The 25,969-nt window shown below is 39.1% G+C and overlaps 1 protein-coding gene and 1 long non-coding RNA gene across 4 annotated transcripts in view; one reads left to right on the plus strand and one right to left on the minus strand.

Annotated features, from left to right (window-relative positions):
- Nucleotides 1-25,969, plus strand: part of LOC308613494 — an 84,925-nt gene that overhangs the window by 41,673 nt on the left and 17,283 nt on the right. The window lies entirely within an intron of this gene.
- The window catches only part of SLC12A1 (solute carrier family 12 member 1), a gene marked incomplete at its 5' end in the record, with an annotated part of 91,309 nt that overhangs the window by 14,082 nt on the left and 51,258 nt on the right, over nt 1-25,969 (minus strand). For all 3 annotated transcript variants that reach the window (XM_081227092.1, XM_081227091.1, XM_081227093.1), the window contains 5 exons: nt 579-722; nt 10,698-10,780; nt 14,785-14,891; nt 17,396-17,536; nt 25,591-25,702. In XM_081227092.1, coding sequence (XP_081083218.1) covers nt 579-722; nt 10,698-10,780; nt 14,785-14,891; nt 17,396-17,536; nt 25,591-25,702 — 587 coding nt within the window. The remainder of the gene's footprint in view (nt 1-578; nt 723-10,697; nt 10,781-14,784; nt 14,892-17,395; nt 17,537-25,590; nt 25,703-25,969) is intronic.

Genomic DNA, 25,969 nt, shown 5'->3' on the forward strand with positions numbered 1-25,969 from the left:
CTGTGGTCCTCCATTTCTGGGATGTATACTGAACATTCAGAGATAAGTGTACCATTCAGCCAAAATCTGCAGATAATTAGTGTCAATGAAGTTCCAAGTCCGGAATTCTGGTTTGTGATAGAGACGCATTTTTGAAATTAGAATTCTATCTGGATCCCTTATTTACCTGTTCCAGTCGACTTTCAATCTCCTGAAATGTCTGCAAGGTGTGTATGAGGTGTGTGAGTGTAGATAAACCAGTTTGGGGGCTGGGTCACGAATTTCTATCCCCTTTACATCTTAACTAAGAATTTTCTATTTTATGACGTTCCATCTGCTTAAGCACTGTTTGACTCCCAAACCAAATATTATTTTAAAACAAGGTTTTTTACAGTAAGATGGTACAAAGGGGTGAATGTTGTTGATAAATGACAATAGTTTCTACCATTTAGCCATACTATCTTCTCTTAAGGAAATATCTTTCAGTCCTTACCTACACTCAATGCCCCCAACGTCTTAGATGCTCACTACTGACCCCTATAGACACTCAAGTTGTGGCTCGTCTTGTAATCTTTCCTGTAAATTTTAAAGGCACTTACCTTTCTTGGGAGTTGGCTTAGTAATGTTCAGCTTGCCAGCTTTTTTAAACAAACCTCGGAGGCCTCCGCTTTCTTCTTCGCATTCATTATCTTTGATAGTGGCTTCCAAAGCCAGTCTCTCCTGTTCTAATTTCTCTAATTCATCTGATGAAAGAAGACAAAATCACTTACTCTGCTCAGAGCAGCAAAGTTTCTAGGAACAATCTTATTAACGATTTTAATATTAAAAATGGTGTCTGTGCAATTAACTGATTATACATAACATGGTTTTTCTGAATGATTATTAAAATAACGTATATCACTAAATTATATTCAGAAAGTAGTGACTAGCTCAGAAAAATGACTATGTGTTGTTATAATACATGAAGACACTGGGTTTTTTATGTGTGAGAGCAAAGGAGGCTATTTAATGCCATCTTTATTTACTACTGGCAACACAAAATACCAGATCCACTGTAATAAGATCTTGTACACTGAAAGCTACTGATTTACTGACCTAAGCTACTGGGCTAGATATTTTACAACTGGGAGTGACAAAAATTACAGAAGTATACTGGGTGTATATCAGGCACAGAGCAATGCCTCCTGAATTGAAACATAAAACTAGAGAACAAGAATTAAGGAAAGAGAACCATATCTAATAATAAACCCTGTGGGCTCCAAATACAAATTACAGTGAAAAATATCCACCACCAACAGTTCTTTCCAAGAAGCAAGATACTTTCTGGAGTGAGTGACCAAAGCAAAAGAAATAAAAGCTGAGGTTTCTGTGTGCCTGTCAGAGTCCACATTGCTAAAAAGGGCCTCATGACACTGGAGCCTGGAATAGGAGTCAAGCTGTGCAAAATGTCCTGTCCAGGGTTTAGACCTACTATCCAAGCTTTTATGTTGCGTTTAGCTGCCTTTTATCTTTTTGGATTCTGATTATGACGGAAAATTCCTAGCTGCTGTGTAATCATTGCATCCCTCTCTGACCTTAACCTGCATTGAATCAGGGTAAATAAGACTTTAAAAGCAATCATGTGGCTGTGTTAAAGAATGATGGGCATTCTTGCTTACAGTCGTAAGTTGGCACTCTTGTCAGATTCCCTCATCTTCTTGCCTACTAAAGACAGAGCCTTAGAAAATGAGCCGGGTTCCGAGGAAGAGAGTAGAAAACCTAGATTCACTGTTACGAAACACCGGTAGGGCTACTGTAAATGTCAACCCTCGGAGCCTGTTGCCTTCTCTATCTGGGAAGTGAAGCTATACAAACTCTAGATTTATCAATTTTGTACTAACTAAATCTGTCAGGACATTCACATCCCTAGATGGTGCTGTTATTCAGCTACACAGAATTGTCTGGCCCCTTTCCAGGTGCTAGCAATTAATCTTTTGCCAGTGGCATGAGATTTAAGGTCAAATCACCCATGTGATTTCCCCAAAGTTTCAAAGGTTCTCAAGACCAGCAAACAGCTATAGAAAAATCTAAGAAATCAGATAGATGGTATTAAAGCTTAGACAGGAGTTGCTTACCCCTGACTTTCAAAAGGTGAACACAAGCTGCATTGCACTGGGGGTCATAACCAATTACAGCTCTGTTCCTGGCTTTCTGTGACATTGGGCAAGTTATTTACTTTTCCTATGCCTCTGATTTCCTATCTGTGAAATGGAAAATTGTAACCCTTCACCTTTCCCACCCTCCTAGCTTTGCAAAAAGAATAAACAGCTCCTGAACAGTGCTTTGTTGCTCCTTAGAGAACAAAGCAATGAGTGCATTTCTATAGGCAGTGTATTGATGCAACTTCTGGAAATCGGCTTAGTCATGCAAAGCAAATCAAGTATTTTGAGAAGGCTGGGAGTTATTTTAGAATTTAATATTTATTGTACACTCTTGGGTGCCAGGGACTGTGCTGCATATTATTCATTCCCAAACAACTCTGAGAAAGCTACTATTATTATCCTCATTTTGTAGATGAAGAAACTGAGGCTCAGAAAGTTTAAGTAATTTGTCTGATGTCACCCAGCAAATAACAGGGTTCCAGTGCAAAGAAGTCTGCTTGACTCCAAGTTCTGTATGCTCTCCTCTATGAAGACCTTCCGCTGTTGGCTTATTGCTATTACTTCAGAGTTGTTTTTATTAACCTCCAACTCTTTATCCTCAGATAAACCTAGACACTCAGGCACATGGTGTAATGCCAAGTTAATTCCCCAAAACTATGGTCCCCTCAAAATTGTCATTTTAAAGAGAAGACTCTAAGGATATGGGTACATATGACAGGCTGCCCCAGAAAAGCATCATCACTGTCCTGGGTGATGGGTCACTAGCTATTACCCATTCTGTGGGTTGTTGCAGGGGTCAGCTATAGGGTAACCTGTTCTTTGCAGTCATCTGGAAGGCACGTATTTGTGAGCTGCTTTGGGGGCCACTGCAAGGGTTACACTGGGGAGGGGGTACTTTTACTTTTCTTTTTGCAGCAGGCTCCAGCATACCCTGTGATTAGCCACTACTTGCCATGTTCTTTGTCCTCTAATTCGGACAAAGGAGGAAAAATAAATAAATCCTCCTTTGTAAGGATTCAGCTGGCTGAGTGAACCGGGAGCTGCTCCAATAATTTGCTCCAAAGCCTGTCCTGGACAGAGCAAACTGCAAAATCCCAGGCCTGAGAGACAGAACTAGACTTTGTGTGAATGAGTCAGATTCAGCAGTTCCCTCAAAGACGACAGAGACAGAGGGTGGCAGAGTCAATTCTAAAGGCTAAAATCTGCCTGCTTGGACATCTTGGATTTTCAGATCCACACAGTGGTATGACCACTCACAGTGATTTTGCAAATTCTTATTAAAGTTAATTCTTAATTATTCACTTTGTAGGTGATCTAAGGGCTCCTTCTGTGCACTCCCTCCTTTTCTCTTTTCAGTGCTAGGTAGAAATGACGTTTTGATTATCTGTTCTCCTGAATTATCTATCTGGCCTACTGTTTGCCTCTGCATGCGAAATCATGAGTAGACTTTGTCCAAACATTTCTTTCAACTGGAGTACTGGCTAGCTGACTTGCAAAAGTGTACCATTAATCACAGGAGAGATAGGGCAAGGGAGTAGGAATGGATAGATGTAAACTGATTTCCACGAGGCTGACTGAAAACGACTCATTTCTTCACTGTTTCCACCACCACCACCATACACTGTGATGTTCAGGATTCACAGTGCCCTTTCCAATAGTATTTTATTTCATCCCAGCGCCAATACTGGGATGCAGGCAGAGCTAGTAGCATTCTCCCCATTTTACTGTGGAGGAAATTTGGGTTCAGACTATTCAAGTGATTTGTCCAAGGTTGCATAACTAGTGACTCAGGTCTTCTGTTTCCAATTCTAGTGTTCATCCTTCCACCGTCGTTCATCAGTGATATGCTCTGACTGCCAGTATCTGTCTATTGAAAAAATACCCAGTATGCATTTTTTGAAAAAAACATCCTCAAATTTCTGTCAGAGAAATTTCTGTAATACTCCATATTTCCATAATCTTCTTCCTCAACCTTTATTCCACTAACTATAACTATGTGACATGGAATAGAGTTTTAAGATACATGTCTATTATAACCCCACTAGTCTGCAAACTCCTGGAGGGTAGCTTATGTCATATTTCATTACCACCATTTACTGAAAGTTTATTTTGTGGGAAGTACAATGCCATATACTTTGCAGCCACCATATCCTTTAATCCAAGCAACAAATCTGTGAGGTAGGTACTATAATTATTCCCATTTGGATAACTGAGTTTTAACCCAGGCCTGTCTGATTCCAAAACCCATGCTTAGGCTTCCCAGACTTCCTCTCACATTCTTAGTTGTGCCCCTGCCTTGCTAGTGCTCACCACCATAATCACTCAAGAATAGTTTGTTGAAATAAAAGAACAGCTCAATTCTGTTCAATACAGTTCAATACATTTGAGAGCATTATCTCTATAAAGGAAGAAAAACATGTGAACTGTTGTCAGGGGTGGGAGTGTGTACAATATGTATGTATGTAAGAGGAGTTGGTACAAAAGACAATGTTTGAAAGAAGTAGAGTTAGTGCTATATACAGAGTTATAAAAAGAGGGGCTGATAGCAGCTGATGGTACAAACCAGGCTGGAATGTGACAGAAGGTAGGACAGGTGGGGTTAATCTGAAGAACGAGAGGCAAGGAAAGGGCTCCTTACCCTGGAAAGGGCCACCACCCGGGCATCTGGTGGGACTCTGAATCTTGCATATTAGTTTCATATTATATCACATTTACAAAGCCACATAGCTAGGGAGAGAGAGTAAAAGCCTGCCCTTCTCTCATGCCAAGATTAAGAGGATCCCAGAGGTTCTAATCATGGAAGAAAAAGCTTAGACTTTTAGGATCTATCCGTTGAGAGTGAGTTTCTGAGTCTTCATACGTTCCCCAAAACAGTTCTCATAGGAAAAACGAAGAGTGAATCCTAAGCTGTATCCTCATGCAAATGCCAAAGCCACTTAGACAGTAGTTTATTTTCTAGTCCTTTATAAACTGATTGCATGATAACCAACTGGAGTGACTTTTGAAATTCAGTTTAGTTGTCAAGGTTGCCTCGAATGGTCTATTTCCAGTCTTTTTTTTTTTCTTTTTTTAGCAATGTCTTTTAGAAATAGGCAGGAGTCTACACATTGCAGTTCAGTCTGAATCTGAAAGATAGAGAATAGTCAAATATCTGACGACAAAAGAGAGAGCAGGGAAACCCACTGAGGAATCACGTATCCTCCAACTTCACAGCATCCTTTTTCTTTATTAATTATTAAATTATGATTCTTTCTTGATCAATCAACTAAAAGCTGTAAATGCTCACATGAATCAATGTGCTGTACCCCAGGTGAAGTCTAGTTGAATTGAAGGCAGGAAGGAATCCTGCAGTGGTTGCCTTCCAATCAAGTAATTATTTACTACACTGCCATCTGTCTTTATTTTGCTAAGCCACTCTATCAGACACAGCAGAACCCTCGTGCTCTGAGATGGTCATAAATCGTGCAGTACTTACATGGAACACTTGACCGCAGTATATTGCGAATCACGTTTCATCACGTTATTTCCTACCAGTACAATTTGGACTCTATGTTGTAGTTGGCAAACTTGCTAAATATCCATGGGAAGTGAACAATATGAAATACTGCATTTTTTTGTGTTGTCAGGCAATAAATAAATTTCTTAAGAGAAACTATCAGCCATCAGTACTGGATGAGTTGCTGCACTATACAAGTAATTATGCTATGAGCATCAATTTTATTTACATAAAAAGTTATTCTCCTCACATAAGTCTGAGACACAGTATAGAAATAATTGTCATTCGCTGGTAAATTACCTATAAAGTTGATTTCTATTCACTGCTTTATTAACTACAGTATATGGGCACTCTGAATTGCTAATATTTCCTTTAAATTATAATCTGTGATGACACTATGGTGTCTGTTTTGGAAAAGCTATGATGATTACCATTAACATATTGCAATGCAATACTTAAGATTTATCAGGCTCTTATTAAGCCCTATATTACAGCATAATACAATGAAATGCAAGCTTATTTCTTCCAATTCAAATTCTAATATGAGGGTTGTGTCATAAATTACATAACTTCAAAACAATGCACGGAAATGTGGGGTAAAGTTAATTTCTATCATTATGCTGTTGTTTTCCTGCATGTTCGTGTATTTGTGTAATGCTGTTTTTTCATTTACGCTAGATAATTGGTACTTATAATTATTTTATTAGCATCCTATTGCATTTTCCCTTTCTTGATTAAGAAGCAAAAATATTTCAAACACCAAAGTTGATATAAATTAGATACATCCCTTGGGAAATTAAAAGGGGATGCAGTTCACTGCCAGGATTCTTTCAGAAACATGCAGAATTTGCTTGCTGTATTGCTTTATAGAACTAAATTGATGGTGCATTTTGGCAGATGGAGCAGCGAGGGGTGGGGGCTACATCACATCTTTTAGCTTGAAGAGATCAACATACAAAACAAATGCAAATGTATAATTTAATACAAATTGTATTTTGCATTCTCATTTTTTTTGATGGAAAAACAGTACAGCACAAAAGGCCGAAAAATTAAAGTAAAATGTAGAAGGTTAACAGAACAGGTCTCTTCATATTAGGTTCTTGTGATTGTCCTCAACATCATGTCTATCTTACCACAGTCAGGCAGCCTCTATGCTGCATTTTTGAAGGAATAGCCTTGTTCCATTCCCATCTCTCAGATTTTACCACTACTTCTCATTTAAGTCATTTCCTCTCTAGCTCTCCTTTTAGAAAGGTAGGATAGAGGCTTCAAACAGACATAGGTTTGAATATTAGCTCTACTAATTACTAGCACTGTGAATCTTAGGGAAGCCTCAGTTTTATTAGCTGTAAAATGGGGACAATGATTGTATTTTCCTTATAGGGTAATTGGGATGATAACTGTTACATGTGAACATGAAGCATAACACATGACACATAATAAATGCTCAAAAATTTGAGCTACTGTTGCTACAATGTATTAAGTTCTACTAGGAAGGAATATAAATGAATCATGAACACCATGTAGAATTAGTATATCTGACCTGGAGATATAAAGGGTCCATGAAAAAGAAAAGGGGCATAAAAAAGGAAGGCCGAAGGCACCAAAGATAACCTTTATATTGCAATTTTGCATAGGATGGACTCTACTCTCAGTTTTATTTTTTAAAGCTCTTCATACAAAATCATAGAGTATACATATCAGATAGTGGTTCTCCATCATTTACAAGTGCTTGATTTCTAATTTCTTCTTCTTTCTCTTCCCTTGCAAGAAAAGAATTGTTGCATCAAAAAATTCACCTTGGGCTTCCCTGGTGGCGCAGTGGTTGAGAGTCCGCCTGCTGATGCAGGGGACACGGGTTCGTGCCCTGGTCCAGGAAGATCCCACATGCCGCAGAGCAGCTAGGCCCGTGAGCCATGGCCTCCGGGCCTACGCGTCCAGAGCCTGTGCTCCACAACGGGAGAGGCCACAACAGTGAGAGGCCCGCGTACCGCAAAAAAAAAAAAAAAAAAAAAAAAAAAAAAAAATTCACCTAATTCACTCATGTTCCCTTCTGTTAGGATGGAGACAATCATGAAATGCCCAAATAGAATCTGAACCCATTAGGCACCTGCACTCTCAAATCTCTTGCAGGCTTTTCCTTTCCGTGAACCTCTCCGGCAAGACCCTGGTCCTCTTTACCCTGGAGATTAAGTGCCACTACAGAAAAAGCAGACAGCTAGCAAAATTGCTCCAACTACATAGAATTGAGACTACTGTGCATGATCTTCCTCAATTTACCACTCTTACAAATCCACATACCTCTCCATCAATCCTCCCCTCTTTACTCTAATTTTAGAAGATGAAGCATTTTTCTTCTGTGTTAGGGCAACTCTTTCATTCATGCCCTTCCCTGGATTCTTCCTGTTCCTCCAGGATCTTACTCCATAGTCATCTCTTTCTTTACCCTCATCTTCAATCTCTCCTACTCTCTTGAGCCCATCTTTTTCAGCCTGGAAACAAGCCCTTTCTCCCATTCTAAGGTCTATAGGTCTCCCTGTAGTAACCCTCCTCAACCTCATTCCTCTCCTTAACTTCCAGACTTCTCATATGGTGGGCCACGTCCACATTCTCTGCTTCATCATCGCATATTCTCTCCTTAACCTACTGCATTCTGGATTCTGTCAACACTGCTCTACAGAAGTTGTTCTCAGGTTATCTGTGCCATGTCAGTTATATTTCATTTGCAATTTTACTGGTGTTTTTTGCTGTATTTGACAATGCTGACGATTCTTGTCATTCTGAGCACTCTGCTCCCAAGACTTCCATGACAACACAGACTCCTGGTTCCTTTACTTTTCTGGCCACTCCTTCCCTGCTCCTCCTTGGGGACCCTTTTCCTGTGCCTTGGGGCTCTTGACTATACACACTTTTGGGGTTATATTTTCCAGTGTCACAGTTTCCATTTTCACCTTAATTATGATGTCTCTTGTATTAATTTGGTGCGGCTGTCATAGCACATACCATAGACCGGACAGAACACAACCTAAATTTATTTTCTTGCATTCTGGAGACTAGAAGTCCCATGTCAAGGTGTTGGCAGGGTTGGTTTCATTCTGAGGCCTCTCTCCTTGGTTTGTAGGTGGCCATCTTCTCCCTTTGTCTTCACATGATCTTTCCTCTGTGCTTGTCTGTGTCCTATCTCCTCTTTTCATAAGGACCCCATTCGTATGGGATTAGGACCAAACCTACTGATCTCATTTGACCTTACTTACTTCTTTAAAGGCCTTGTCTCTAAATACATAAATAATCACATTCTGAGGTTAGGACCACAACATACGAATTCTGGAGGACACAATTTGACCCAAAACATCTAAATCGACATCTCCAGCTCAGATTTCTCCTTTAAGACCAGGACTGTCTAAATGCCTATTGGACAATTCTGGTAGGATTTCCCACAGGACCTTGTTTAAAACTGAACCAGACATCTCTTCATTGAACAAGTTTCCCATTTCCATTGGTAGCACCACTCTTCATTGTCAGCCAAGGAATATTTTTTCACTCCTCCCTCTCCCATATCCCACACGTCCTATCAAACCTAAAATGCTGCTCTTTGTACCTCCAAAGTACTCTGTCCTTTTTTCTCCATCCCCTGAGAGAGGCTGCTCTAGTCCAGGCTGTCACCTTCTCTGGCTTTGATTATTACAAACATCTTTTTGATTTGTGTTTCTGTCTCTATTCTAGACCTCTTCACGTCCATGCCTCATGTAACTGAAAGAGTATGAGCTCTAAAGCTCAAATTTCACCATATTATTCCCTCACTTAAATCTCTTCAGCAGTTCCTCATTGTCTATAGAATATGGCCCACAATTTTTAATATGACAAATGAGCCTTTTAAAATCAGGATCTTATATCAGCTGCTTCATATTTCACTATTGTCTGCTTCATACTTTTTTTTTTTTAAGGGGGCTTCCCGGACCAGGGCTGGAACCCGTGTCCCCTGCATTGGCAGGCGGATTCTTAACCACTGCGCCACCAGGGAAGCCCCATACTTTTCAGTTACACGAATCTGCTTTTGGTTGCCCATATGCCCCATTCCTCCATATTCCTGTGTCTTCACATCTTTACTCATGCTCTCCTCTTTGCCAGGAATGCTGTTGCTCAAACTCTCATTTTTCTCTCTCCCAACATTGCCTGGTTAACTCCTTCTCATCCACTAGATCTAAAATCAAAGGTAATTTCCTCCAGGAAGCCTTTTGGAGTTAAGTGCCCCTTTCCTCTTTCCCATAATACCCTATTATCACACTAACAGTACACCCATTTTCATCATGGGGCTGTGAGTGTCTTGAGATTACAGACTCTTATTAGTCTTAGTCTACCCAGCGCTGACATATACACCATGCCTGGTACACAAGAGGTACCTTTTGTTTTAGTGTCATCTTGTCAGTGGACTCTATTGTGAAGTTTAGCTAAAGAGATAAGTAATGGATTAGAGTTCTATCTTAATATTTTAGCGACTCTTTAGGTGTGTCCTTCACTCCATACACGAGAGGATGTGTTTAAACTCTAAGACTAAACAAGTAGTATATGGAATCCTCTACAGGGGAAAAAGCAGAATCACTAAACTGAATTAGCGTTTCTGCCTCTGACTTAGATTGGTGATTCACAGCATGATACATTCAGGCTCATTTCCATGTTAGCTACAAACCAGATCATAGACTCTTAAAAACAAAATACATGGTTTTCTGAGGAAACAATCTTCATTTTCTGAAACATCTTGCAAAAATCAATTTGGCAGTTTATTTTACCAAAGGTATTTATTTTTAGTGATGCTTGCTTTGTGGTTTTGTGACGAGAAGAATAATTGATATGTGCCCTGAATTACTCTATATTTTTGGTTAGCAGGACAGAGGCCACTTGCATTAGCAGTGAGGAAAACACGGGGCAAGTGTACACACCTCGTGTCAGCACAAGAACGTGAGCTGCACTGTTGGAGGTTTTGTCTGTATTGGGTACTGTGCTATCCCCAGAACCTAGAACAATGCCAGGCAGGGAGTAGGTGCTCAATGAATATCTATTGGTTGAATAAAGAAAATACATACCTTGCACCTGAAGAACCTGGGAGATGTCAAACCCTTGGCTGATTCTGACTATGACAACACCAATCTCAAAATCAAACGCATCACTGAAAGTGGAAGCAAAATGGTTAGTGATTTAAATGACTCCTTTAATCCTCAAGATTTGGACTAATACTGAACTTGCTTCTAGGATTTTAATGTAATTAAACTCCAAAAATTCACTTTCAAACATAGCCAGGAGCTGATAGCCTCTTCTGTTTGTTTTCCCTTGATGTCTTTTAAAAATGTATTTTGAGTAAAGGTAACTAACTCTTATTCAAACAATACTGTCAACTAGAATTTTGATTATTTAAAATACTTGATTCTTTTCTAATGTAAACAAAACAATTGCTGAAATATTTAGAACAGAAGTTTCAAGGCTGCACAGAGCCTTTGAAATTATCAGTCAAACCTCTTACCCATTGAGGAGGAATCCTACAACATTTTGGACATCAAGTTCCCAGTTAAAAATGTCTCCAATTCCTCTAGGGAACTTTTATCATTGACTTTGGAGAGACCATTTGAAGCAACACTTTTTCATGGCAACTCTATCCTGTTGAAATTGGCAGTTGTGCCTTCTCTAAACCCAACCCAATGGAATTAGATTATCTAGAAGGGAAAGAAAGCCTTGCTCTTTTAACTGTGTTCTCGCAGAACATTTTTTCTTTGCCCTTAAATATTGGGCAAACTGATTAGTACTTTGAGTTCATTTGAAATATTCTCCTTAGGAGTTCCTTTGTTCAATCGTTTATGGATGGAACGAAGCCCAAGGACCCTTTCCGTTAGGTCGTCCTTTCCCAGAAACAATGCAGTTTGTGATTGTCTCACGATGTGCAAACAAGTCTCTAGCCAAAGTAAACCTGAATTTTCAAATAGTGATATAAATAAGTTCAGTATAATATGAATATCCATTCAGAATTTGAACCGTGAGTGAACTTCACTTAAAAAAATAGATCCATTCTAGCAAAAGTGCCACAAGGTAAATTTCTGATAAATCTTGTTTGAGGTGTCCTTGATTATAAAAAGTAGGGTGTTCCACAAAAAATATCTGGATTCTGCATTAGGCAGAATATTTGTGGATCCCCAAAGGCATCCACATTCTAATCCGTGGAACCTATGAATATGTTACTTTACATGGCAAAAAGAACTTTGCAGGTGTGATTAGGTTAGGGACCATGAGATGGGGAGACTATCCTGGATAATGTGGGTGGGCCCAGTGTAATCACAAGGGTCCTTAAAAGTGCAATTGGGAGGCAGAAGAGGAGGTCAGAATAATGTGGTGTGAGAAGGACTTGACTGTCAAGAGCTTTGCAGATGGAGGCAGGGGCCATGAGCAGTGAGCAGCCTCTAGAACCTAGAAAAGGCAAGCCCAGGAATTCTCTCCCAGAACCTCCAGAAGGGAAAACAGCTCAGCCCACACCTTGATTCCAGCTCAGGAAGTTAGTGTCTGAGCTTTTTTTTTTAATTGAAGTATAGTTGATTTACAATGTTTTATTTGTTTCTGGTGTACAGCAAAGCGATTCAGTTATATATATATATATATATATATATATATATATGTATATTCTTTTTTATATTCTTTTCCATTATGGTTTATTAGAGTATATTGAATATAGTTCCCTGTGCTATCCAGTAGGACCTTGTTGCTTATCTATTTTATAAATAGTAGTTTGTATCTACTAGTACCAAACTCCTAATTTATCCCTCCCTCACCCCCTTTCCCCCTTTGGTAAACCTAAGTTTGTTTTCTAAGTCCATGAGTCTGTCTGTTTTGTAAATACATTCATTTGTATCATATTTTAGATTCCACATATAAGTGATATCATATGGTATTTGTCTTTCTCTTTCTGAGTCTCAGACTTTTAACCTATGTATTTGTAAGCTAACACATTTGTGTTGTTTTAAGTCATTAAGTTTGAGGTAATTTTTATGGCAGCCCATGGAAACTAATACAATTATTTTAATTAAAATTAAACCATACTTAAGAATATTACAGAAATTTAAAATCTTTTAGTCGAAGAAAAATGGTAAAATATTGTCCTATTGTAGTGATACCCCCTTTATGTTAATAATAATACTGTGCTTTACATCATAAAACAGAACAGAATGAAAAAGTTAGAAAGGGAAATACAACGTGGGTGTCTGATTGTCTTCCTTCTGTATTGACCCCAGTGCTGTCGTAATAAAGTCATTTAACTTCACCAAACCAGCTAAGTTTTATACTATTACAAATTTGAGCCACCTTAACACTGAACTTTATTACCAAGAAGACCAATCATTAATTTGGTATAAAAGCCAGAAGTCTCCTAAGCTTGATATTACTGGGTTTGATTATTTTGGTCCTTTGAATTTTTAGAATGTTTTGGATGGTAGGGAGTTTGGAAGACGAACTCAGATAATTTTGTATCAACTGATGGACTCTTTGACTGAAGATTCACATATTTCTTCCTATTTGCTCCACCCTTTTTTGTTCCCAAAGGTGAGGATAACATTTTACTGAAGAATCTGGATGACAGAGTGTGGATCTAATCCATTTCTAAGAATGTCTAGTCAGCAACTGACTGTGATTTAAAATATCTCAAAATGCTGTTTGCTAAGCCTGGCAAAATTCTGTCCCTGATCACCTGGTTTAGCCTTAACCTACTGAACTTAGAGCACCAGCAGGAGCCAGATAGCAGCACGTGGCATCCAGCCTTTATATGTTTAGGGAACACGATTCAGGAGGATACATTTAATACATGGGTTCCCCAGGTTAAGAGGACTGTTAAGTCAATGTTTGGTCACTAATGCATATAATTTCAGAAGATGAAAATTATTTTCTTAAGCTTCTTTTTAATAGGACTAATATTAGAATGCTTTTGTTATGTTCCCTAAGTCTCCCCCAAATAATGGTAAATGTGATGCTCATTCTAGCAGGGGCCAGAGGACAGATCCTAGTGTGAGGAGCACTATGTATATGCTTGCTTTGCAGGGATGAGGATTTCTTTCCTGTGTATTATGGACTTTTAAGTGCAGCCAGACCTCTCAGCACGTTCTCCGCCCTGTGGTATGAAATCAGAGCGAAGTCAGAACCCAGACAGAGGAAATCTTCCATTTTCAGAGCTGTTGACGCAAAAGACGGCTGTTACGGGTAGCTAACATTGCCCCCCTTGAGACAAAGCTGGTTAAGTATGTTCAGGCCTGGAAGAAAGGCTCAATTTTCTAGAATGGTCACTGAGGACACCCTGAGCTTCTCTGTATGGGTAGAATTTGTTTTCTGTTACTCAAAAGAAGGAACCAAGCCAGGTAATACTTTGTGTATATATATACTTCTGGAGGTCGCATAGCATTGGGATCATTAGTTTAAACTTTGAATTCAGTTGGTCCTGGGTCAGAATTCCAGCTTTGTCACTTATAAAACTCTGTCATTTTCTGCATTTTACTTAATTTTTAATGTCTGTGTCTCTATTTTAAAAATGGAGGGCTTCCCTGGTGGCACAGTGGTTGAGAGTCCGCCTGCCGATGCAGGGGACGCGGGTTTGTGCCCTGGTCCGGAAAGATCCCACATGCCGCGGAGCAGCTGGGCCCGTGAGCCATGGCCGCTGAGCCTGCGCGTCCGGAGCCTGTGCTCCGCGGTGGGAGAGGCCACAGCAGTGAGAGGCCCGCGTACCGCAAAAAAAAAAAAAAAAAAAATTGGGAACAGTACTTCCCATTTGAAGCACTTACTTCAAACTCTTCTTGTGAGAATTAAGTGGGATAATTCACGTTAAGGACATTAGCCTGGCACCGGCTAGTCTTTTAAGGATTATCATTATTATCCCTTTCCCAAGACTTCTTCAATTTTTAGATATTAGATGTCACATACCTTTTAAAACTCACTTTTTGTCTATAAACCAACACTGCTACATCAGCAAAGGGAGAGCTGAGGCTAAGTTCTATTATATTGGCAGTGTTTTCTCACTTTGGTAAATAATTCAGAGTACCAGGGGAATGTCTTCTTTTCAGGCAGTTTATTCTGTACAACAGTGTCAGTTATGTACTGCTCTGGTTAGTGCTTTATAAACAAGAGCACGTCTTGAAAGCCATCACTTACTGTATGATTCCCACGTAGTTTTCAATCTCTGTCAGGGGAGCCTTCCTCCAGTTTTTTTTATATCCAATCACCAGAGTGTTTGGTTTCATTCTTCCTAAGCCTGAGGCCTAAACAGAGGAGATAAACACATGGGCCATCCTTACCAGGCCAGGAAACTACTACTGCAAATGAAAAATAATGTCCAAAAGAGCACTGAAGTAAGGTTCTGAAGATTCTGAAGATTAGATTACATTTTAGTGCATGTCCTTCATGCCTGTACTCAAGCATAAAACAGAAAGATTAGTTCTAAATCATCTCAGCCAAATGGATTTTAGATGACAGAAATGAAGCTTTTCTAAATTAGCAGTCATTTGCATTTCTTCTGATACACTCATTAAAATGGTTCAATAATTTAAAGTCAAGTGAGGGTCAGCTTATCTGTTGGCATGCGTGTTGTAACTTAGTGTGGTTCAAAGCTCATTTCCACCTGCTATATCCATAATGTCATTAGCAATAAAATCCATGTTTGGAAAATTCTTATATAGAAGGATCGCTGAAACTTCTGCTTACATTATTTATTGAAGAATAACTGAACTATGTTTCCAGAACCTAAATCTCTTACATGACACTATCATGAATAGCCATCTTCCATATCAGAAGTTTCATTCCCCCCATTAGATGACAGAATACGGCTTCCAGTTAATTAAATTTAATCCGGCAATATTACTGAGCACCTATTAATTGCAAAGTGCTGTGTTAGGTGCTGTGAGAGAGTAGTGAGGCATATTCTTTGGACTGAAGGAGCTTAGAATAAAGTTGAGATGATGAGATATATAATAACTATAATTCAAGTACAAATGCAGTAGAAAATCATATGGAAGCATAAAGGAAGAAAATTTGAATTCCAGCTAAGAATTCATGAATGGTTTCATGGGAGAGGTGGCATTTGTTTTGGATCTTGCAGGTTGGTTAGATGTTGCCAAGTAAAGGTAAGGAGAGCAGTGGAAGTGAAGGAAGGATATTCTGGGTTATGGGAAGAGTGAAACAAATGATCAGAGGCGGGTATTTTAGAGGGGACAGTAGCAAGTGGAAAGAGATAGGCATTGATGGAGGGTTCCTGAAATAAACTTTGCCTCCACCACATTTGGTGTATTGCCCTTAGAAATGTACAGGTAGCAGAACAACTCCTCTTAGAGCTGTCCTCTGGCCCCTGGCAGGTGCACGGCAGTATGGATGTAGTCTTTTCCATGACTACAATTTAGGGATGTGGTCATTCATACCATAATTTCTTTATTCAAAATGCTGTAGTTGTCAGTGCTTCCCTTTAATGCCACTCTGTCCTGCCCTTTTGGTCATGACCCCTCTGTGCTCCACCATTTTTCTTTGAAGAAATTCAGGTGAACAAGCTTTATGCACTGTCGAAATTTTTTACAATTTCTTCTGGATTAGCATACGAATTGTTTTCCATACCAATGTCCTTTCACTCCCTCTTCTTCTTTTGTGTCTGTCCTCTCATTCCTAGTTGAAATTTATTATTTTACTAATCTTACATGATAATTTTACATTAAATGTGTAACCTTCCCAACGTATTTAACCAAAGAGCTACTGAAAAGTAACTCTACTGAAAGAAAAATCAGCATCTTGCAATGACACCTATTTCTGTGGTTTATCAAATTAAAAACAGATGAAAAGAGACTCATGGGGGTACTGGATCTTTCAGAAATGGTGTCTCTGCAGACAGAAATGCATCAAATACTCTTACTCTCCAAAATATTACAATTTAATCAACATGTTTTCTTTCTTGCCTGTATAAGCCATCAGAATTACCTGGAAGCAATCCTGAATTTTGACACTCCTGTAGGTGGCAATTCTAAAAGCTAAATACATCATTTAGTATATGTAGAATCAGGTTTTTCCAACCATACTAAAGCCCAAATTATTAGAAAGCCAAGCCCTATAATTCTGAGTTTCTCTTGGATTGTTTTAGGATTCCCTGGCACTCTAAATTATGAAAATCAGAACTAAGGAAAGACTCTATATATTTATTATAGAAGGTGAGGAAAAAGGAAAGAATAAGGGAGAAAAGATGGAAGGACTGTGGGCTTTAGTGTTGAACCACAGATATTATTACATTTTATTTAACATTCTGGAAATAATTTAGGAGGAGAGGGAGATTTTATGCCCGGGATCACCAGGAATTTATTTAGTCCAGTCTTGCAGCTGCCCTCACACCATTTGCAAAAGAAAAAAGGAAAAGAATGCCTGACTTGAGCATTGCTGTATTCAGTATGAGATGTAAAAATAGTTTGAAGTTTTAATAGGATCTTGAATGTCGTCAGCGATCGGAACAAATTTGCATTTCAATAAGTATGGGGACAGAATATATGCTGTTGGCCAAAGGCAACCTCATTTTCCATTTCCAGTGAATCACTCATAGTTCATTGTAATAGAACCTCTCTGCTTCTGTTTTAGCTTTGCCTGTCCCCAGGAATTCAAAATGAATTCCTTAACCATCTGCATTGATCTCTGATGCTAGTCTGCCTAACTGGAGCCATTCCATTTGGGAGCTTCATTAAAATGGAATGCTAATTGTCTTTTGCCTCTGTACTCATTCCCTCAATGCCAGCCTTACCTGAAGGAGACTTCGGACACCATCCCTGAAACAATATGCTGCCACTGCTGCATAAAAAGCCTTGATTTTGTTTTTTATAAGCCAGGCCTGCTTTTTTGCCATGCCACTGTTCATCTCTTTAACACACAGCTTGCGCGGTCCCTGTATGACACAATCAAATATTGGTTAGAAGCCCTGCTATTATACATCACACTGCTGTTGTTTTCTAAAGGACAAAAATAGCCAGCAATGCCCCCACTGAGTTAAGAAATGGGAAAGAGGGGGAAACACCTCACTAAACAGGATTCACAGAAATTCAACCTTCTGGAGAGGACCTGGGTTGCTCACATTTTTCAATTTCTATGCAGAATGCCTAGATGTATTAGCACCTACTTAATTAACTGCCTCATGTCGAAAGAAAGAGCTGAGGGCATCATGGCACATGAGGAAAATGCTGAAAATGTGATTGAAGAAGTTCAGGATAAATTCACAATCAACCTTTGACTCAATAGCGAGAGCCACATTTAGGAACACCAAGGAAATCTCAGCTAGAGCCCAGTTTCAAGAAATGCGACAGCACTCTTAGGAGCCAAAATATGGTGAGTTGCAAATCCTGGCAGGAACTACCACATCTTGACAATTCTGTTAGGCCCATTCATTGCTTTTTGTGTATGGTGAAGACACCTTTGTACCACTTTTCCCTGTGTAATGTTGACATACTCCTATTCGAATTAACATTTCCCACTACTCAATGAAGTTGGTGGGATTAGAGATTCACATACCTATGGCATAGGAAGAACAGATTAAGAGAGAAGGAGGCAGGTGTTGCGGCGGTAGATGAAGCATTTTATAATTTCAAGATTTGAGTTCTGGAAACTCATTTTAATTAAAATTTCTGTTCCTGTTTCTTCTTCCTTAAATGTCCAAGGTAGCGCTATTCTTTGTGTGTTTCAAATCAATCCCAAAGGTATTTCTGATTATCTACCATGTGCCTGACAAAGGTACAAATCTACTATTTTCCTGGGAAATTCTTTCAATTCATAGAGAGATTTGGTATTTTACTGAATTGTCTTAGATTTCTTACTAACCAACTCAGATCTTGGTAAAAGGCAGTGAGCAGGACTGGAATGGGGCTTAAGATTCTACATTTCTAACAGACTCCCAGATGACACAGATGCTGCTCGTCCTCAGGTCATGCTTGGAGATGTAGTCTTAGAGGGTCTTGGATTGGAGAGAAAGGGCATGGTGTGTATGAAAAAGATATCAGGTTTTGTGGTCAGACAGAACTGGGTTCTAAGTTTGGCCACTTTGGAGGTAGTTAATGATGTCTGAGCTTTGATAAGTTATTCTGGAAACAGGGATCAAATAGCTATCCTGCAAGGTCATCTCAAGCAGTCATGATTCACTACCTAGTATGATGTCTGGAATGTAGTAAGTGCTCATCCAAAGTTGATTTTTATTATAATAAAAGAGTGTTCACAGTCTTGTTGAAGTCCCAGACCTTATTCCACCACTGTGTCTGTTCTACAACAGAGCTGAAAGAGTGCTCAACTGGGAGCTAGAGTGTAGCGTTTAGATCTGGCTCTTGGCACTGTCTAGCTGATACCCTGGGTATGCCATTTGTTTTCTCTCAATGTGGGCTCTACATTTAGAAGAATAAGAAAATTATCTAGGCCATCAATGTCCAGTATGATTAGCCCTTATGCACATGTTGATATTGAGTATTTGAAATGTGGCTAGTCCATACAGAGAGGTACTGGAAATGTAAAACATACCCTGGACTTTGAAGCCTTAGTATGAAAAAAAGAATGTGAAATATCTCATTAATACTTTTATACTGATTGTATATTAAAATGATAATCTGGATGCATTGCATTTACCTGTTTCTTTTTACTTTTTTTAATTGGCTACTAGAAAATTTCAAATTACATTTGTGGCACATATTATATGTCTATTATACAACACTAGTATTCTCTGGGTTCACTTCCATTTTAACATTCTATTTAAATTGGGTCAGATTCTTTTTTGTACTTATTTTTACCAGAATATTTTCTAGAACTTACCAACATATCAAAACAGTTTGGACAACTTACATTACAGTTAAAAAATAAGAATCTCCAATGAAGATGGAGAAGGTAAAGGCATAGGAAGGATAGTTATTAAACCAGAAGACCTAGCCTGAGGAAACATATGTCATTATAGATCAGATTTTGCTCAGGGTTCTATCTGTCAATGCATTTCAACCACTAGTCCTTCTTGGTCATCCTAGACACCATCAATTGCAAAAGAAAGAAGAGATATTTTATTCAACGAAGCTGAATGGTAACAACAGCCATGACATAGAAGAATAACCAACAACTAGGAAAGGTATCAGACTATGAGTATATTGAATTATACCACAATGACTTTGAACCCCTGGGGAAACTGGCATTTATTTAAATAAATATAGTCTAATATATATCTATTAGTATTACAGAAATCCAAATTAAACATTAATTGTGACAGAGAGATTTACTTTAATGCCTAAATTTGCCATATTGAGAAGTCATAAAAATATTTCACGTAGAATCTCTCTTGGCTAAAAGCAATTATAATATCCTTGTAGCAAACTTATTAATGTGAGGCAAGGCTACAATACAAATGTAGTATGGAAAAAGCAAACTAACAGAAAGGGAAGACACACTGGAATATAATTATTCAACATTCAAATACGTCATAGTCACAAAAATGAATTTAACCACCCAATTAAAATATTATAGAGATTAGCTCAGTTAGGATCCAAAATATGAGTATATAAATTAATCCAGGATTTGAACAAAGAAGCTCTAACATTTTTGTATATATTATAACTTTGACATCGATTGAGAAAGGGGTAAAGGAATTCTAATTATTTAGTCTGGAGAAGGAACTGATGTGACACTACTTCAAATAAATGAATATTATGAAAAAGAATTTGCAAAGGATTTCCAATATTATCGGGATCAAATAGAGGAATTTGGGCCAAATGCAGTGTTCCTTCCAACTCTTATATTTTAAAACATTAAGAGTCTTATTGCTCTGTCTTTGCTTTCCTTGCCTCTCTGGTTGGAACTGTGGGAAAGAAAATTTTTCCTTTTCTGATTTGGTGCATATTTCATCTCACCATGCATCCTAGCACCCAGTCATAGGTCACTTCATTCTTCCCATGTTTTGTCATGTCATTATTTTATTAACATCATGACAGAGACTTAATGACTATAAAAGAATAAATTCATCTAAAAAAAGCATTTTCTTCTAGATGGAGGTGAAAGTTGAGATTAAAAGAAGGATGATGATAGAAAAAAAGATGGAAATTTTAATTTTCCCTGGGTTATCTGTGCTTGAACTGCCCTCCTCCGTAAGCCGTAGAGTTAAAAGTTGGTTGTCATACCTGAATTTTCTAATTTTCTTAAGAGATTCTTCAAATTCAAAGAGAGTTTTAGGTTTTATTAAGATATTTTGTAAATTTTCCAAAAAGAAAAAGAGAGAGAAAGGGTAACAGGGTGATATCTTGTTAAAAGGGGATCTATATGAGGAAGCTGGTCAAAAGTTATTCCTTTTCTTCTTTACAGTGAGAGGGGAGAACAGGACAATCAAGGTTTAAAGAATATTAATGAGTAGGAAAACATTAATCAAAATAGATCTACATCTTGGTACACATAGGTGAAATGACTAGAAGAAAATCAGTCAAACTCAGATAACATTGCCTTTGGAGACAGAGAGATCCCTGGGGCTGAGCAGCTGTAAAGGGGACTTTAGCTTGATGTGCAATGGTTTATTTCATTTAAAAAGTGAGTGGAAGCATCTAAGAAAAATGCTAACTGTTGTTAATTAGGAGAAGTAGAATATGAGTGTTGTTTTATTGACTATAGTTTCATCATACGAAATTGCCAATATTCAACAGCTTTTGACATCCAAAAATGTAAATTTCACATGATTCAACCTAATATTTTTCTTAACGCTTCAAAATAAAAAATAGAAGCAATCTAAAGAACAAAATCTTTATTTTTCAGCCAACACAACACGGTGTACTTAATAAAAGATGCCACTGTAAACTTGAAAGCCTTTTGCAGTTTTAAGACAAAATTTAGAAAAGAAGTAAGTGTTGCATTTTCTGACAATAATGACTTTATCTGGTTGGCATTTTAAATCCCAGAACAACTGGGCCACCTTTCTGTCTTTAAAGTATATTTGTTTTAATTAAAAAAAACAACAACCTTCCTCTAAATGCAAAACTGAGAAGTACATGAGTGAGTGACTGCTGAAGCACGATGCCTTTTCACTTGATGAGCTGACAGTGTAATACTTTTAGAACTGAATGTAGTGTACCCAGAGAATTAAGGGTACATAGGTGCAAACTAAGTAATCTGCAATGGTTGGTTTTACTATCTCTCCAGCTACTATGAATAAGTCAGGAAGCTAACTGACAAAGAAAGGCAGTGTTTTTTAAGCCACGGTACATAGGGTAGAATTGGTGGAGATCTACCACTTGACTTAATATTTGCCTGTTGCTGAACCCACGGAACTTGGCTATGCTCAGAAATACGAGGAGGGGGGGTGCTAGAAGGTGGAATCCGACTCCTGGTCTTCGTATGGTGAGAGGAGTGAGGCACACAAGAAAACGAAAATTACTTACGTGTTGAATATAAAGGCTCCTGGGATATAAGTATATCACTGACTTATGATAAGGTAATTTACAGGAGAAGAATAGACACTATTTTAAGTTACCAAGCTGGATTCCTTAAAAAGTGTCCCCCAATTTGTCCTGATGAGGGGTCCCTCATTTGAAATCTTTAGGCTTAGTAGAATAAGGCAAGAGGTAGGAAGAGGCTGTGATGGGTGAGTGTAAGTGTTAGTTGAATAGTTGGAAGGCTACAGTGTGGGCTTGGGGCCCAGCAAAAGAATAATTTATTTTTTATTTTTTTAAATTTTCTGTACGTGGGCCTCTCACTGTTGTGGCCTCTCCCGTTGCGGAGCACAGGCTCCGGACGCGCAGGCTCAGCGGCCATGGCTCACGGGCCTAGCAGCTCCGCGGCATGTGGGATCTTCCCGGACCAGGGCACGAACCCATGTCCCCTGCATCAGCAGGCGGACTCTCAACCACTGCGCCACCAGGGAAGCCCAAGAATAATTCTTAATTTCACCTTCAGCAGCTTCTAGGGCTACAATGTCTAGTCCTTTAAAAATGCCTCTTTGGGGCTTCCCTGGTGGCGCAGTGGTTGAGAGTCCGCCTGCCGATGCAGGGGACATGGGTTCGTGCCCCAGTCTGGGAAGATCCCACATGCCACAGAGCAGCTGGGCCCGTGAGCCATGGCCGCTGGGCCTGCGCATCCGGAGCCTGTGCTCCACAACGGGAGAGGCCACAACAGTGAGAGGCCCGCGTACCGCAAAAAAAAAAAAAAAAAAAAAAAATGCCTCTTTGCAGGAAATGGCAGCTGGGGGCATATGTTTTCTGTCTACCCACCAGCATCGAAATGCCAGTGAGCTCTGAGGCTTGCTTCTTCCTTGTAGTGTATGGCAGTTCATGTCAGCACTTCAAGTAACTGGAGGTCACCAGAGGGATGGAGCACAGAGCCTGCTGTCCAGTGATTATTTGGGTGGGAGTGCGTATCTCACTATTCTATCCTGATCAAGCCATTGGATACCTAAGAGTCCAAGATCCAAAGTTGGACCTGGTTTCTCTAAGAGAGGGTGTTTTAGGTTTCTGTTGAAGGGGATATATTTTCAGAATGAAAATGTTAACCATGGTATATCGAAAATATACCATAATAATAACAATATCAACAGTAACAACTAAAATTAATTGAGCATTTACTATTTGACAGACACTGAGCTGACTACTAGAAAGCTTATCTTACAGATTTCTCACAACTCTGTAACAAACGTAGGTGCTATCATCATCATATCATCACCATCATCATTATTATTATGCCCATTTTATACCTGAGAAAACTGAGGCATAGGGAGACTAAATTATGGACCCAAGGGACTCACAGCTAATAGGTGGCAGAACAGTGATTCAGAACTTGACTGTGTGTCTCAAAAGTCCATGAGTGTGAGCTTCCTAGAGTTAAAAATTAAATTGTTATCTCTCAACATCATTGTTACCGTTTAACCTTTGCCACAAGGTTGGCCTAACCACCAACCACTATGCTTTTGGGAAAAAAAATTTAATGGTAGGTCAACTTCCACTGCATCCCCTTCCATCTGTTTCTTTGCAAAGATGATTGACAACTGAGCATGGAGTTGAAAAATGCCGACAGCATCTGCAGCCCCAGGAGCTCAGGGAGAGTAGCTAACTGGAAAGTCATTAAGTGATACAGTAACTATTTTCTGTCCCCAAGAGAACCTCAGCACCTGGGAGCAAGGCTCTTGGGCCTTACTCAGAGGGACCAGCACAGTGATGTATAAAGTGGTCCAATATACATGTCAAACAACCAGGGCCATTAGAGATACAGACCTAAGTACCTATTTCACATGAAATGATATTCCAGAATCATACTGTTTTATTATTGTTAAAGCAGCAAAGGGTTAATTTAAAGTAATATCTCCTCTCTATAAAAAGACCTTTTCTCCCTTGCTAATATATGACTGTTTATACTCCAAGTTCATTTCTCCTGTCCTAAAGATATTTTATTGCCTGCTAAACTAAGTTTTCTCTAAATTGCTAGAGAAGAAAAACCCCCCAAACTGCTTATTCCATCAAAACTGGCTCCTGTATTTTATTGGCCAAAATGAAATCCATTAATCCAGGGCACCAAAGATGAGAGAAGGGTGCTTGATAAGATTTTTAAAAATCCTCTGGAGTCACTGTTGGTCATTACTTAACCTGTCAATCTTATGTAGTCAGTAGGATTCCCTCTACCCGCTACGGTATGATTACCTTGAGTTTTATTGTTTGAGTTACTATCATATAAGCACTTAGAGGAAAGAGAATATGACCATCTTTCTTCATATTGCATTTAGAGTATTGCCAAGTGTAAAAAGATGCTTAAGTGCTGGTCATGATGACATGTGGTGAATTAACCCCTGCATCATTGCACAGTCGGCTGGCCCCGGGGTTACACAGCTTCCTGACAGCCCTATTCCCTGGCAAGTATTGGAAGTTTAGGGAGTGGTATCTGATTCTAACAGCACTCTCAGGGATACAAGTCTGCTAAGGCTTTCTCCTCATGCTGTAACACAGAGCACAATTGGGTGACTTGGACCGATATGCTGGCTCTGCCACTTTCTTGTCATGTGACCCTGTGCATAATTTAATTTTCCTGAATCTCGCTTTTCTAATCAGTATAGTGAGAACAGGGCATCTTTTCTCTCTGCCTCACTAGACTGTTATGTAGATTGAAATAAGAAAAACTGGAAAATAGGAAAATACTTTGAGGAATAGGTAAGTACGATAATAATACACTGGCACTGTTGAGGACTTTGAGTGGTATGTGTGCATGAGAGACAGAGAGAAACAGGGAGACACACACACACACAGAGAGAGCACGTGAGCACACTGTGCGAATACAAGTAGAAGTAGCTGGTTTGGAGAATTTAGACTTATTATGTTGTTATAATTTTATAGATTGGTGATTGGTCAATAATTATGGTTAAATGTTTATCTACTTTGAATACCTCCTGGGAAAACCATGAATAAGTTATCATTAGTCTACCATATACTTCCTGAACAAAAAAGGAACTCATTCAGCTCTGAATATTTATCTAAGGCATGGAAAACTTGGTTTAACTCCCTAGATATCTGTAGTGTCATCAAGTTTATCCAAATATTCAATCTAAATTCTACATGCTCTCATTTAAGGCCATTCTGTCTGGCTCTCTCCTCATCAGTTAATCTATATAATAGTGCTCTCTGGCTCATTCTGTCCTTTCATATTTCTGGGGACAGTTATCACCCCAAATATTTTCATTTTATTTCTGAGCCAATTCTCTTTTTCTTGGCTCAAAGGCCATCATTTAGAAATATTTATCACTTTTAGTTGGTCTCTTGTGAAATCTGAAACACATTTTATCCACTCATTTAAATTCAGGATCATGGGCCCTTGCTAGTCCTTGCTATATGAATCAAGGAAAAGCGTCCTTGTCCAAAAGGCCTTGCCATTCTCCTATCACTGTGTGTACCTGTTAGGCTCATCTAAAAGAACACAAGTGAGCAGGGAGGAAAAAGCACCTTCAGGGGATGAAGTGACTCTTACCACAAAGACTTCACAGCAGATGCAAAGGCCACTGTTCTTGGTAAAGGCGTGAGTTATATCCAAGAGAGCAGGTCTTGTCATGGGTCCCCCTGTTAAGACAATGCACTGGGGCCTGGAAGTGGAGAAGAGAAGATGTGAGAACTGGCCATGGCAAGAAGCCTGTGAGCCCAGAACCGCCCCCCAATGGAATGGGCTGGTACAGAAGGCTTGGCAAAATGGCACAACTGCTCTCCTATTTCTTGGGTTTCTCACTGGAAGTCTTGAATCACGACTTCCTGTGAATTTTGCCATCTTTGTATTCATAGTTTAGTTAGTGACAGTAAAAATGTAAAGTAAGGAAAAGGTAGTCTTGGGTTCCCCCTGTCTTTTCCCTCTGGAC

Source organism: Mesoplodon bidens (genome assembly GCF_964165515.1).
Source record: "Mesoplodon bidens genome assembly, chromosome: 3".
In the NCBI taxonomy this organism is placed as follows: domain Eukaryota; kingdom Metazoa; phylum Chordata; class Mammalia; order Artiodactyla; family Ziphiidae; genus Mesoplodon; species Mesoplodon bidens.